Source organism: Artemia franciscana, chromosome 7 (genome assembly GCF_032884065.1).
Source record: "Artemia franciscana chromosome 7, ASM3288406v1, whole genome shotgun sequence".
In the NCBI taxonomy this organism is placed as follows: Eukaryota; Metazoa; Arthropoda; class Branchiopoda; order Anostraca; family Artemiidae; genus Artemia; species Artemia franciscana.
The window spans coordinates 21,037,898-21,052,339 of NC_088869.1; the positions used below are offsets into that span (position 1 = coordinate 21,037,898).

The 14,442-nt window shown below is 34.6% G+C and overlaps 1 protein-coding gene across 1 annotated transcript in view; it reads left to right on the top strand.

Annotated features, from left to right (window-relative positions):
* The first annotated feature begins 928 nt into the window (after window positions 1–928).
* The window catches only part of LOC136028976 (RNA polymerase II-associated factor 1 homolog), a 41,170-nt gene continuing 27,656 nt past the window's right edge, over window positions 929–14,442 (top strand). Inside the window, exons 1-2 of the mRNA XM_065706974.1 lie at window positions 929–1,047; window positions 13,729–13,821. Coding sequence (XP_065563046.1) covers window positions 1,007–1,047; window positions 13,729–13,821 — 134 coding nt within the window. The 5' untranslated portion in view covers window positions 929–1,006. The remainder of the gene's footprint in view (window positions 1,048–13,728; window positions 13,822–14,442) is intronic.

A 14,442-nucleotide genomic window follows, 5' to 3' on the forward strand; every position in this document is an offset into this window, starting at 1 on the left:
CAAAGAAACAGGTCAGTTTTTTTTTAATATATCTTTGCCTTATATCTTAATATATCTTGGTAATATATGACCTATTTTTCAATGACATTTTCACTTGATTTAGGAAAATTGGCTCCAACTTTGACCAAATTGCTCCATTGTTTACTGAGTCCAATAGGGGAGATTATGAAACGCAAATAAAATGAGGAGATCGAACCTATTAGTAGACATGAAAACAGCTATTGAATACCAAATTGTTTTGGTATTCTTTTATCAAAGAATTTCGTGTATGATCTCTTCTAGTGATTGGAGTATGTTTTTTTCTGTTTGCGAACTTATATACATCATTGAAAAACAGCTAGAATGTCTTAGCTTATAAATGGTTTCACTCACCTAGCATTTTAGGCAGAGAGGCCCTATTAGGCTTTGGGCACTTCTTCCCCTTATAATTCCATTTAACTTGTTGGTCAACTAACATTGAATTAATTTTTATTAGTGCAAATGTCTAAGTTTATGAATTGAATCAACCACCTTGCCTGACACTCATTGAGTGAGAGGCAAATCTGGCATTAACCCCCTTATTAGGATTGTATAAAATGATGATAGTTGATTTGTTAATAGATGAGTCTATCTATTATCCGTCCATGCGTCATAGTCATATAACCTATAGTCCGTCCATAGTCATAGAACCTATAGTTTGCCAAGTGTTTGTCCCCCCCCCTCCAGGGCTTTGACCAAATTACGCCATTGCTTACTGAGTTCAATAGCGAGGATTATGAAGCACAAATAAAATGAACAGATCAACCCTATTAGTAGATATGAAAACAGCTATACAATACCAAACATATCTGTTGTTTTCCTTTTTTTTGCATCACCGCTATTTCCTGATTTATTATCAGACATCATTCCCTTTGTATGCAAGATTGGAGTTTACGAACGTAGGCTATATAGATCATTGAAGAACAAGAAGAAAATATTTTCCTGTTTTTTTTTTTATGTGTAATAACAAGTAGCCTAGTTCAATATTATGACTATACAGAGTTCAAGATCCAAACAAGTCGAAAAAAGGTTTTTGTTTTTCCTTTATCATTAGCCTAATATTTTTTTGTTTGTATCACAGTAAGGATAACTTATGCCATTCTGATAGATAATTCTAATATAGGCTAGTTAAAGCATAGAATGGCTAGTTCAAACCAATTTCGAGCTTTAAGGTCACTCAAACAATTAATGAGCTTTTGCAATCTTTATGCTCTATAAATGAAACCTGAAGAAATAGCCTATGTGTAGTCTACTGCTGAACTGAAGCATGAGGTAAGTGTTCCAAGCTTCATGCCTTTCCTCTACCCTCATTTATAAGGTTCTAAAGCCCAGGAATAGGCTCAGAATCTTCATGATCTCCTAGGAAGGTATTTTTAAATACCTAACTCCATTCCTTCCTCTCCAAAGGTTGCTGACCTTTTACAATTGGAAATGTTGAGAAATGGAGTCATTAGGCTACCCTACATTGAATCACATTGGCCAGTAAAATAGGGTGGTGTTGAACCACTTGCAGAGAGTCTTGCTGGAGTATAAACTTCATTAAGATCTGGCAGCATCTTAGGTCAGCTTCCAGCAGGGGGGGGGGTCAGTATTTTCTTTAGGGGGGGGGTTACATAATAAGTTGCTGGGATAAACTTGCAAACAAAGATATGCCTGCAATTTAAAGAGCACATTGACAATTATGCATCATAGGTAGGTAGTAGAAATGGTCATAAATTTAATCCAAAATCTGCTGATGGTTACATTTGTTAAATTTAAAATGGTATAAAAATATTGGGTAAAATTCTAGTGAATTGACTTCTTGCTATCTTGGAAAAGGTGTAGGTTAGGAAAATGAAACTTTCAGGGATGGGTCTACAGGTTAAAGTATGTCCCAGGAAGGTATTTTAAAGTACCCACATCCACTCCTTTTCCCTTTAGAGGGCCCTGAAATTTGCCTAAATGGAATTTTGACAAAACAACATCTTACCCTAATTTTCTGTTACGAGTTGCTTTTTCTCTGCCTTTAGTTCTGAAAATGCAATTCCTGTTATTTCAGTAGAATTTTGAGCCATATCAATGTTTTTTTTTTTTCAGAACTTAGGAAATGTATTTGCATAACTTTAAAACCTTATAAAATGGAATTGAGCAAAGTTATGAAATTGAAAACAATTTTGTTGTGCTTCAATTAAGGAGAAGATCTATTTTGCAAGGTTTCACTTTTATAACACACATATTTTTAAAGGTCATCAAAGGTCAGGGCCCTCTAGAGGGAGAAGGAGTGGAGGTAGTTGCTTCAAAATACCTTCCTGGGACATACTTTAGTCTGTAGGTTTATCCCTGAAAGTTTCATTTTCCTAACCTAAACCCTTTCTGAGATAACAAGAAGTCAATTAACTAGAATTTTACTACTTCTGGCCACTACAGCAAGTGAGTTAAGCTTTTTATTGTCAAATAAAAAATAAAAAATTGGTCTTGAACCATCTTTTGGGAACATGCACTCCTTGTGACAATTTGTATAGCTCAAACCATTTAGTATGTTGCTTAACTTTATGGTATTGCTTAGTAATGATGATTAGGAAATGAGGATAAATATACAACTTGTATGTTTGTCAAAGATACATTAAACATTAAATACTTGTTCTTTTAGGAATGTAACAAGAAAAACAGAACAAAGAGATAGAAATGCATAGAAGACATTTAAAACAAGGCTTTTAAGTATAGGCAATAAAGCATTAACTAGTCACTGTTTGAAGATAGTGTTTTAATAAACTGTGTCAACTTTGACAAAATCTAAAAAATTCAATAATCAAAATTTTACTTTTCATAACAATGCAGTGTATCTTTCCATGTTTTAAAGTTCAATATATTTTGCTTAAATTACAGAATTCATACTTTTAAAACAGACATTTAAAACAAGACAAGACATAAAGACATTTAAAACAAGGCTTTTAAGTATAGGCAATAAAGCATTAACTAGTCACTGTTTGAAGATAGTGTTTTAATAAACTGTGTCAACTTTGACAAAATCTAAAAAAATTCAATAATCAAAATTTTACTTTTCATAACAATGCAGTGTATCTTTCCATGTTTTAAAGTTCAATATATTTTGCTTAAATTACAGAATTCATACTTTTATAAGAAAAGTCTACTTCTCAGTTTCTACTCCTGCCATATGTATTTATTACATAGTCAATGTCTACCTCAATATTTTGGTGAATGTTTGTAATGGCTAGTCTTGTCAGTTTAGAAATCTTTGATAGTATTTCCTCTTTTATTCATCCTAAAATATTTGAGTAAAGACCAAAATCATCAGAAAAATATGAACTCTAATAAAGATGCATGTAGGTATTTGCTTCAAACTAAGTATATGAGGCAAAATACTCCTTAAAAAACAAATTATTATGTGCTTTTTTATTTTTGTATTTGATAGGTATAGATTAGTGATTTAAATTCTCAGGGTTTTAAGCTGTGGTAGATTTCTAATTAGTTGTTTTATAATTTTGAGATTTTCAGATATTCATTCAAATGTTTAAATCTTGATACATCTGTTGAGTGCAAAAATAAAAGTTTGAAATTTGACTAAGATTTAGCATTAAGTAAGAGAATTGTCCTGTAAAAATTTTGACTTATAAACAACTAATTGTAGAAATATGTTTGGATGGCATGTATCAAAGTAAGTATAAAAATCCTTAGCTATATATAAAGCAGTTTAGACAATTTAATGGATAAATATATGCAATCCCTATACAAAACATACCTATATTTGTGACTGGCTGATATTGAGAAGGTGAGAAATTCTGAAGTGATATTGTAGTTGTATTCTGTTTCTATGGTTTACTCAAGTTGCATGAATTTCTACTTTTTATCAACATTTAATTAGTAAATGTGTGAAAAAAAATATCAATGCCATTCCAATGATTCAAAATGAGAATTCAGAGACCCATCTATACCAGTTAGATAAAAAAATAAACACATAGTCATTTAACTTGGTTTATAAATAATTTTTTGAAAATTTATTTTTCTTAAATGATTACTCCAACCTTAGAACAAGTATTTTGACTCATACACTTAGTTTTAAATACAAACTTTGATGAAAGCTCTAAAGAGTTTGGCCTTTATTTTAATAGTTTAGGATGATCAGAGGAGGTGGTATGTTATATAATGCAGACCTTCAATTAGATGAAAATAGGTAGTTAAGTGGCCACCATTTCCTCACCAAAATCCAAAACTTAAATTAATCATTTTTACATTTCTCATGCATTTACTTTCTATTATCTAGATTGGATTAATCAAATTTGAAATCCTGTATATTCTTGAATTAGTTCAGTGACTAGAGTTAATTAAGAGATCAATAGTTAGATAAGGATATGAAGTATTATGGTCTACTGACCTAGTTTTAGAACATTTATTTATTGAGTCAGTTTGGATTATAAGAATGTTGGTTTTGAGAGAGCATTTTAAGCATATTGGCAGTGCTCTGCAGGCATCTTAGGCAACAAGGAGAAGAGGGGAGGAACCCACTACAAGGGTCATATGTACCTGCTGGTATTTAGTTACCCTTAAATTGCAAGGAATAGGTAAGTGGGTCCTTATGCTTCCCATGCTCCTGGACAGACTTGATATTTAAATAAGTGACCTTGACATATTTCCTAATGATAAAAACATATGCTGCAATATACAGTCTGTTATTTTGGACTTGCTGTATTAAGATTTTTGTTATGTGCAGTAAAAATTGTAAAAAGCCATGATCAAGTTGCAAAGAGAGCAGCCCAGTTTTTCCAAAAAAAAGACATTATGAAAGCAAAAAGACCTTATGGACAGAAGCAAATTGTCTTGCTCAAATGTCCATAAAGGTTGGTATAAGTGATAATGTTTTGGAAATTATCAAATTGTTATAGACTTGTGATGACAATAAGGTTGCTTTGTCTACTTTCCTTATTTTTGAGCCAGAAGTCCCCTCAACCCCAGGTGAAAGTACAGTGATCTGTTACATGCAAGACTACAGAAGTGTGTAACAAATTAGACATTCTGATAGAGCAAAACTTTTTGAAAAGTAAACCAGTAACTGCTGAATATATTTCCAAACCATCCTATCCTGTGGTTGTCAAAAATATACCAAGTAACCTAGCCAAACCGGAATCAAGGAACGACTTCCTTGAACAAGCATTTGGTGATGTTAGCTCAAAAATTATTGAGCTAAAGTGCACCCCAGGTGACTGGAAAGCTATCACTGTATCCAAATGTGATGCTTATGCAATAGAGAATGTGCTTTGTAGCTCTAGCTATACCATTGGTGCTAAGGTTAAAAGTCCTTCTCACTTCAGAATAATTAGACATGTCCCAAATGATCTGACTTCTAATGATGTCAAGTCTCTTGTACCAAATTGTAGTGAAGCAAAGCAAAGTGGCTCTACCAGATCTTTCAAACTGAAATTTGAAATAAATGAGGATTTACTACAAGCAATGATGTCCCCATTAGTGATTAGTTTCTAACAATCCCCATTCAAGAGTTTTTGTTTCTACCCCTTTGATTTTATAAGTGCCAATCATATAGAAATATTTCAAGTATATGTATAAACAAAATTTGTTGTTCTGCCTAAAACAATCCCCTACCAGAAACAAAAAAAATGTGTTTTTTGCAAATCAGACAGTCACCCATGTTTCAGTTACAAATACCATATTGCACAGGCTCTGCTGAAAGGCAAATCTAGTTCAAAATGAGATTCAAATGCCAAATTTTGTCATGGAATATTAATGCAAAAGTTACCAATAGAATCGCAATTCTTTTGCAGTTCTTGCAGTCCCTTGACCTAGTCCTGATTCAGGAGCATTTCCTGTCAGAAGACTGCCAAATCCTGTTGCCACTATTTTCTAGTTTTTATCTCCTCTTTTGTAGGGCAGTTGTGACACCACAAGGCAGACCATCTGGCAGTCTTGGTATCCTATGCTAATTCCCTTGCAAGCTATTAGCAGAGACTGATTACTTTATTGCCACTACGCTTGAAAATCATGTAGTAATTAACGTTTATCTGCATACAAATTATAATAACGAACAGTCTGATTCACGATTTGCGTTTACCTGCAAGCTTTTAGGCAGGTTTCTTAAAAAAGTTACCTCTAAATCTGTTATTATCAGTGGAGATTTTAATGTAAATATAACAAACACAATGTCTTTCCAATCACAAATCTTTTGGGGCTGCATTCCTCCCAACCATTGTGTATGGCCTAAGAATGACAACTTTTCATACATTGGGCAGTTTTCCTCAATTTCTAACTTAGACCATGTTGTTCCTTTGTTTGACACTCATGAGGTCAAAGTTTTAAAAGAAGGTTTCTACTCTGACCACCTTCCTATCTCTACTTGCTTTTAGTCATCCTCACCTATGGCTCAAAACACAGAATCAAACTGGTTTCCCTACTTAGATTGGAAAAATGTGTCAAGTGAGTCCTTCAGTTAAGTCTGTGACAAGATGCTGAACAAAATCAAAGTGCCTTTCAATCTTTTATGCAATCATGCTGTGCTGCCACAAAGTGAAAAGAACCCCTCAGTTGAGCTCCAGTTCCAGTTCCAAAAATTGTAGGGAGGTATATGGACTAACAGCAAGTCCTTTCACCTCTTTGACTCCTTCTCCAGAAAAACTAACTACTGGAAGCGCTATTCTCTTCCAGTCGGCAAACAATGGATATATACGATTATGAACAATAATACACTGTTATTGATCATGGGAAGTGCGAGTACCTGAGCTACCTGTCCCCAGCAGTTTAAGGCACTAGGCCGGCCGGTACCAATACGGCTCTCCCTACTCATTCCCGCTCTCTTCTGCACAATCAAAAACTATGGATAAATTGTGTCCCTTTAAAAATATACTTCTTCAAGCTTTAATCTTTATTAAACAATATTTCTCTTCTTTAAGGTATCAATTGCTTCCTTAAATATCTTATGATCAATTTCCCATGGCAGGTTAGAATCCAGGATAGCTGTATAAGTATTTTGAATCTTAGCCAAGGAGCAGAAACGCTTAAGAGCAACAGTCTCCTCACTCTGAGCCTGACAATCAAATAAAATATGCTCGATTGTTTCCTCTGCTGAAAAGCAGATTCGGCATAAAGGGGAATGATGTAGCTTCCAATTAAATAACAAGCTATTTAGAAGTAGGGCACCTGATTTCAGCCGGTAATATAGCACTGTATTTAATCTTGTATGAAATGGAGATAACATTAATTTACTGTGATTAACTTTGGATCTTTGCCTGATAATATCTCGTGAATTGAGGTCAGAGGAAGGACGAGGAGATAACATGGAAGCCTTTGCTGCTAGAGAATCAGCCATATCATTATATTTTATACCTTTATGACTAGGAACATGTTGAAAATAAACTTCATTTTCTTTGATCTTAAGATTAAGAAGCTGTCTTCTAATATTATATAAATCTTTGTCATTAGCAATTCTATTAATATTTTGGATCAGTAGTAATGCTGATTTAGAGTCGGAGAGACAGAGTATATTTTCAGATTCCATGTTATAATTTATAAGTACATCCAAGTCCAGGCGGATGGCACATAATTCAGCTGACAAGATAGAAGATCCCAATGGGAGAGGAGAATAGATGTTCAAATTCAGGGATGGGATGCATGCTCCTGCTCCAGCTCTTTCCCTCTGGACAGATCCATCTGTATATATTTTTCTATAGTTGGGGTAAGCCTTTGAGATGTATTCAGCCAAAATAGTCTGGATGTCGTAATTAGGAATCAAACCTTTACTAATAGAGATAAGTTCTACTTGACAGCTTGGAGGACTCATTTCCCATGGGGGGGGACTCAGTAAAGGGATGTGCATAAAGCGAATGTTGATTCCAGTTTGGGACCTCCAGTTGAAACTGATTCCATGATAAATGGGACAGGCTGACTTCTCAGCAAAGATATGTGCATATACAGCATGCTTGGCTCCATAAGCCTGGATTTGCGAGAAATATTTTATCCTTAGACTAGATGCTCTTTCACTTAGGGACACCAATCCCGACAGTATTCTCAACTTTGACAGAGGAGTATGCTTATGCACACCCAAAGCTATTTGAATAGCAGAATTTTGTAAAGATTCAAGGATTTTGAATGAGGATGGAGGACGAGCTGAAAAATTTTGTATCCCATATTCTATATTTGAACGAATATATAATTTGTAAAAATCCAAAATAATTTTTGGGTGACATCCCCATTTACTTCCAGCAAGTCTTTTTAGAATACAAAGTCTCTGAATAATCAGAGATTTCAAAGAATTAATATGTTCATGCCACTGCATTTTAGAATCCATTATTAAACCAAGTAACTTCACTGAATTGCTATATGGGATCTCCCTTGAGAAAATTGTCAGTGGATTAGGAGGATCTAGAGTACCATTAGTAAATATAATGGCTTCAGTTTTACTGATTGAGATTGGGAAGCCAAATGCTAAAGAGAATCTCTGGACTAAACTTATATCCTATTGAATAAGGCTTTGAAGAAGGCTAATATCCCTTCCCGACTTCCAAATGATCAAATCATCTGCATAAAGGCCAAATGATGCATGAGATACTTGAAATTCAGAAACATACAAGTTGAATAGAAGAGGACTCAATATTGCACCTTGAGGAAGTCCTCTCGTAATGGGGCATTGCTCACCTCTAGACTGATTTACTTGAACGTAAAAATATCTATCAGTTAGGAAAGACTTTATAAAACTTATAAAAGGATACGGGAAGTCAAGATTTATTAGGATTTCCAATAATTTATTGTGGACTACATTTCCATAGGCATTCGACCAGTCAAACAGAACAGCCATTGTGACATGTCTTATTTTAAGAGAGTTACAAACATCAATTTCTAGCCGGGTAATGTTGTCTAAAGAGCTATGTCCTTTTCTGAAACCTGTTTGTTCACTAGGAAAGAGATTGTTGACTTCAGAAAACCACTCAATTCTTGATAAGACAAGCCTTTCCAGAACTTTACTAAAGGAAGGTAATACCGATATAGAACGGCAAGACTTAAGATCGTTAGATGAATAAGAAGGTTTTAAAGCTGGGAATACCTGAGCAATCTTCCAAGCATCTGGGAACTTTTGACTTGAGCAAATAAGATTATAAAGACTTAAGAGGGCTGTATGAACCACCTTTGGGGACTCAACAATCCACTTCATATAAATACCATCATAACCTGGGGAAGACTTGATGTTAAGAGAATTAAGTGCTACACAAAATTCATCTTGGGAAAAAGGTTTCATCAGAGTACCCTTATAAGAACAGGTAAGAGGGAGATTACAAAAAGGAGGTCGGCTGGGATGAAAATCTGAGCTATCATTTTTAAAAATATCGGTAAACAGATCTGCCTTCTTTTTATCTGAGACAATTGGACATCCATCCTGAATGATATCATATCTACGGTCATCATTAGGCTGCTTTCCACTATTTAGTTGGCTAATGAAATTATGGACCTTTGAAATTGGGGCTCTAAAACTGATACTTGAGCTGAAATTCAGCCATGTACTCTGTTTAGCTCTCCTACAAATTAGTTTCACCTTAGCACATGACTGCTTATAAGAGATTGCTGTTGACTGAGATGGGTGATTTTTAAACATTTTACAAGCCTTTCTTTTTGCCAGAACTGCAACCCTACACTCATCGTTTTACCAATTCTTGGGTCTTTTGGAGCCAATGTAAAAATGCACCCTAGTCATTGGAATTGCCAATTTAGCTGACTCCAGCAGGATTGATCTCAAATTAGACTCAATTGCATTAATATCAGAATTAGGAGAAACAAAGAAAAAATCTACTTCATTTAATATCTCACGAAAAAGGGACCAATTACCTTTGGAGTTAATAAATGTAGGGACGTAGGGTTTGGGAGTGTAGCATAAATCTTGAAATGATGTAAGAATTGCACAATGATCAGACTGAAGAGACGACACCTTTACCATCTGAACTAAATCATAATATAAAGAAGATCCGAGAAGCAAATCTATAGTTGAGAAAGAGCTAGAAAAAATATTATACCTGGTCTGAAAGTCAAATGGAGTGAAAATCAAGGTGTCAGGAAAATTGGACAATATGTACTCTATTCCTCTTCCTGCTTTGTTGCTACCAGCTGATTGTTCTCAGAGAGGACTATGGGCATTAAAATCACCAAAAATAAAGGTATTATTACCTGATAATTCTGTTTCCAAGATACTTTGGATGTCCTTACTCCCACATGGATTATAAAAGGATTTTATGGCAAGATGGTTACCATTGGCTAAGGTAATTATTATACCTACAACATCTATTTCATCCCTGTAGATAGTTAAGGGTTGAGGGGAGTGTTGGATTGAAACATGTACAAAGATTGCCACACCCCCTCCCTTTCTGTTAGTTGATCTATCTTTCCTGTAGCACTTGTACCCAGGCATTTTGATTTTCTTGTACTGATGAAGATTAGTCTCTTGTAGACAAATAATTCCAATTCTATTATCATTTGCACATTGTATAAGATCAGCAAGTTTATTTGAATTTAAAGAGACGCAATTCCATTGTAGGATCTGCAGCTTAGCTAACATAGGAAGAGTTGAATAGGTGACATGCATGATACTTTGAGAGAATGGATGATAATTCTGTTCCTGTTTCATTGAAAATAACATTGGAAAAGTAGTGTTCGGCAATCTCTTTTGTTATACTGGCTTTTTTATCTTTAGCCATATTTGATTGTAAGATTAAGTCCACTGATGCAACACATTTAATTAAATTAGTAATATGAGGTCCAACTCTATCTTGCATAGCGATGGCTTGAGTAGACATATTAGGAAAAGCTGCCACTCTTTCAGACCAAGATATTGGATTAGTTTTAGGATTGTTGAGGGATGGACTAGCTTCAACCACCTTGGGATGCTCCTTAGCCAACAGGGGGTAAAAAGTCTCAGTAGGAGGATTGAGTGCCTGATTTTGGTTGTTCTTGTGGACCTGTAGCCAGGGTTTTTGAGGAAGGACTAAATTCCCTTCCTTGGCCTCATAAACTCTTGGACCTGATGGTACTTTGGAGAGCTTGGCCAGCTCCATTGCAGCTATCGGGAAAGGGACATTTTCTTGAAGAGCAATCTTTAAAACTTTAGCTCGTTGAACATATTTAGGACATGAATTGTGATCTGTTGATTGATGTCTACCATCACAGTTTGTACATTTAGGCACTTCAGTGCATCTACTTTCTGTAGACAAGGAGTGATTACCAAGGCAATTAGGGCACCCTGGTTCAGAAGAAGAACAATACTTAGATGAGTGACCAAGCTTAAAACATTTTGAGCATTGAAGAGGTTTTTCTTGGTATATTTTATGAGCTTTTTGCTGACCAAAAAGGAAAACCGAGTCAAATTGGGAACTAGCAGGTAAGATAAAGAGGACACTCTTACTACTTCTTGTTCCCTTAGAATCTAGCTTGCCCATACGATGAACATCCAGAACTTCCAGCATTTCCCTCTTATTGTTCATAAGACCATCTTTCAAGTCATCATTTGACAGTTCCAATGGTATGTTGTACAGCACTATTTTCTGAGAATTTTTCAGGGTTGGTTTCCACCATTCAGGTGTAACAAGGATATTGCCAATTTTATGTAGGCTAAGTGCTTTGCGGGCTTCATTTCTATCTAGAAACATAAACGTTAGTGTACCATCTCTGTTCACATTCACAGTGAAGCTGCATCTAAAAGCTTTGAAAAGATTCATTCTAATATTAGTAATATTTTTGATAGAGAAAGATTGATAAGATTGAAAAAAGAATAATGGGTTTGTCCTTTATCTCCACAGCTGGGACTGAGTTTGAGAGCACTTATTTCAGGAGGACTCATAGAAGGCTTTTTTCGTTTCTGTTTTCTGCCCACTGTCTGAAAATCCTCATTTAGCAGGTTATCAGTTTCAGAGATTGGTGACTCAGAGACAGTAATCATGGTTTCATTCAGGCTATCATCATTGGATATTGGAGATACAACAATAGGAATATCCGCTTCTGATAACCAATTAGATGATTGGCCCCCTTCCCTGAGGGGGCTAGAAGAGCTAGGAAACATTAAGTTCAGGAGAGGGAAATTCCAGAAACTCTAACCACGCAATAAACTTATATGAAAAAGCAAAAGAATACTTCTCAAACAAAAGGAGTAGCAAGAGCTTTAGTTCCTTTCACTCAGAAAATAAATGAAATCAATAATATAAATTTTCATCAATTGATTTCTTCTTTTCTTCAACTCCCTTGAGCTCCCTTCCTACTTAGCACAAATAAATCACGCGCAAAAATGTGCTGAAAGAAAAAGTGCCCTCTTCAAAGTGTTCATAAAAAGTCTCAGCTAAAGGATTGGTCAAAAAATAGAGATCCAGTGAATTCAGCCAAGCTATGGTTTTCTATATGGAACGATTGTGGTTGCCCAAAAGATGGCTTAGTAAATAACTAGAGGCTCAATTGTTTGCATTGTCTTGGTCTTACTTGTGGAAGGTAAATATTGTTACTGTCGTGTCCGCCCCTATCCTCTCAGTGATTACAACACCTAAAAACAAGAACAAAGCCAATTTTAATTTTAAGCGTCACCTCCACATTGTAGAGAAAATAAGCTTGGCTTCTGCCCTCTGCAATTGCCTACACTTTAATTGTTTATTAACAACCAAATTGGAAATATTTTAAGCTACCATATACTAATAAAACCTTAAAGCCAAGAAATTATGCCGTTCGGTTCCAAAGGACATCCTATCCCCTCAGGTAGCCCTTCTTGTGGCTGCTATTCTGTACCAATCTTGTCTCAAAAAAAAATCAGTCATTATAATTTTTTCTTACAAAAACATCATTAATACATAAAAGACAAAATATCAACAAAAGTTATAATGATGGCACTTTTTAAATTTATAATTTTTGCCCTTTCCATTTTACTTTACCTATTTAAACTACAAAAATACTCAAAGAAAAATTTCACTACATACAAAAATGGCAGTGCTGTTTTACTCAATTACATTCTCAAACACAAAACACATTTTTTTATTTATTTCACATAAATTTTCAGTAGTCATAAGGTTATTCGAAGGTTTAGTGTTACATAGATATTAACATCATCTAAAAAGTTTTATTCAGAGTTTCAAAAAAGGCTTGTTTGTAGTTAGGCCCTTTTCATATTCTTATGTATTTATTTTGATGTTTAATTTTATTTTTGTCATAGGGAGAGTTTTTCTTTACGTGTTTTTTCTTCCTTTTTTCTTTGTTACTTTGTTTGGTTTCCTGTATGATTAATATGAAACAATTTGTTATTATTGTTAAATGTATATTGGAACTGTTGTTCCTGGATTCAGCTCTAAGTTTTCTTGAAATAGAAAAATAATATATATGGATTAAATTCTACTTTAACATTAAAATTTATTTAAACTTTTACGTAGATTTTACTTCTACATTAAATTTTACTTTATCTGACAAAATATAATTTCACTCACTAAAAAAAAAAAAAATGAAAAGATTATAGTATACTTTGTATAACTGCAAACAGAGGAAACAGGGTTTCAATCTCTCCTTTCAGAAAAGACCAAAGGAATTTTCAGCAAAGTTTAGAAAATCTGCCCATAAAATCATACTTTTCTGGAAGTTCAATCCCCCTCTTTTCCTGAAAAGTACTGATTCTTTCCCTAAAGTTTGGACCTGTGTGCACCAATGCTGTTGTGGCTAAAATAAGTAACAAAGCGTCAAGTAATTTCATTTTTTTTCTAGGACCGATATTGTATGTCGAGTTAAGTACTCTAACAACTTACCTGATATTCCATTTGACCTCAAGTTCATCTCTTATCCATTTGCCTCCAATAGGTAGGTCTAGTATTTTTCTTATTATGTGTGGGAACAATGTTGAATTGCATGGTCATTATAATGTGCACTAGAATTTCTTCTGCTGATTTCATGGGATCAAGCAGGATAGTTGACTTCAAAGGTGTCAAGCTAGAGGGAGGGATCCTGAAAGTTCAGTCATAAGTGCCAATTATTCTGAAATTGTGCCAAGGATAAAAGATGGGCAGATGCAATAAAAAAGAAAACAAGAAAAGTGGCAACTTTATTCTTGCAGCATACAATGGTTGACATAGTGATAATTGATTATAGCTCTCAGTCAAGAGATAGTGCCATTACTTTGTGGCTTACAATTTACTTTCCTGTGTGACAATACTACCTGAGACAACCAGGAATATGAAACCTAAACTTTATATCAATGAAATTAAGATAAAATCATGACAAAAAGTCTATGCACCTCAAAGGTAGCTGAACAGAAGCCATTTTCAAGGACTTTTAAAGCTATTGATGTAAAGGCAATATGACTACGGATTCATTTTGAGGGGGATTGTGGGTTGAGTGAGCATTTCAAACGTTTAGTATAATGATTTTTCAATATGAAGGGATGCGATGTATTGATCAGTTGGAATAGGTGGGAAAGTAAAG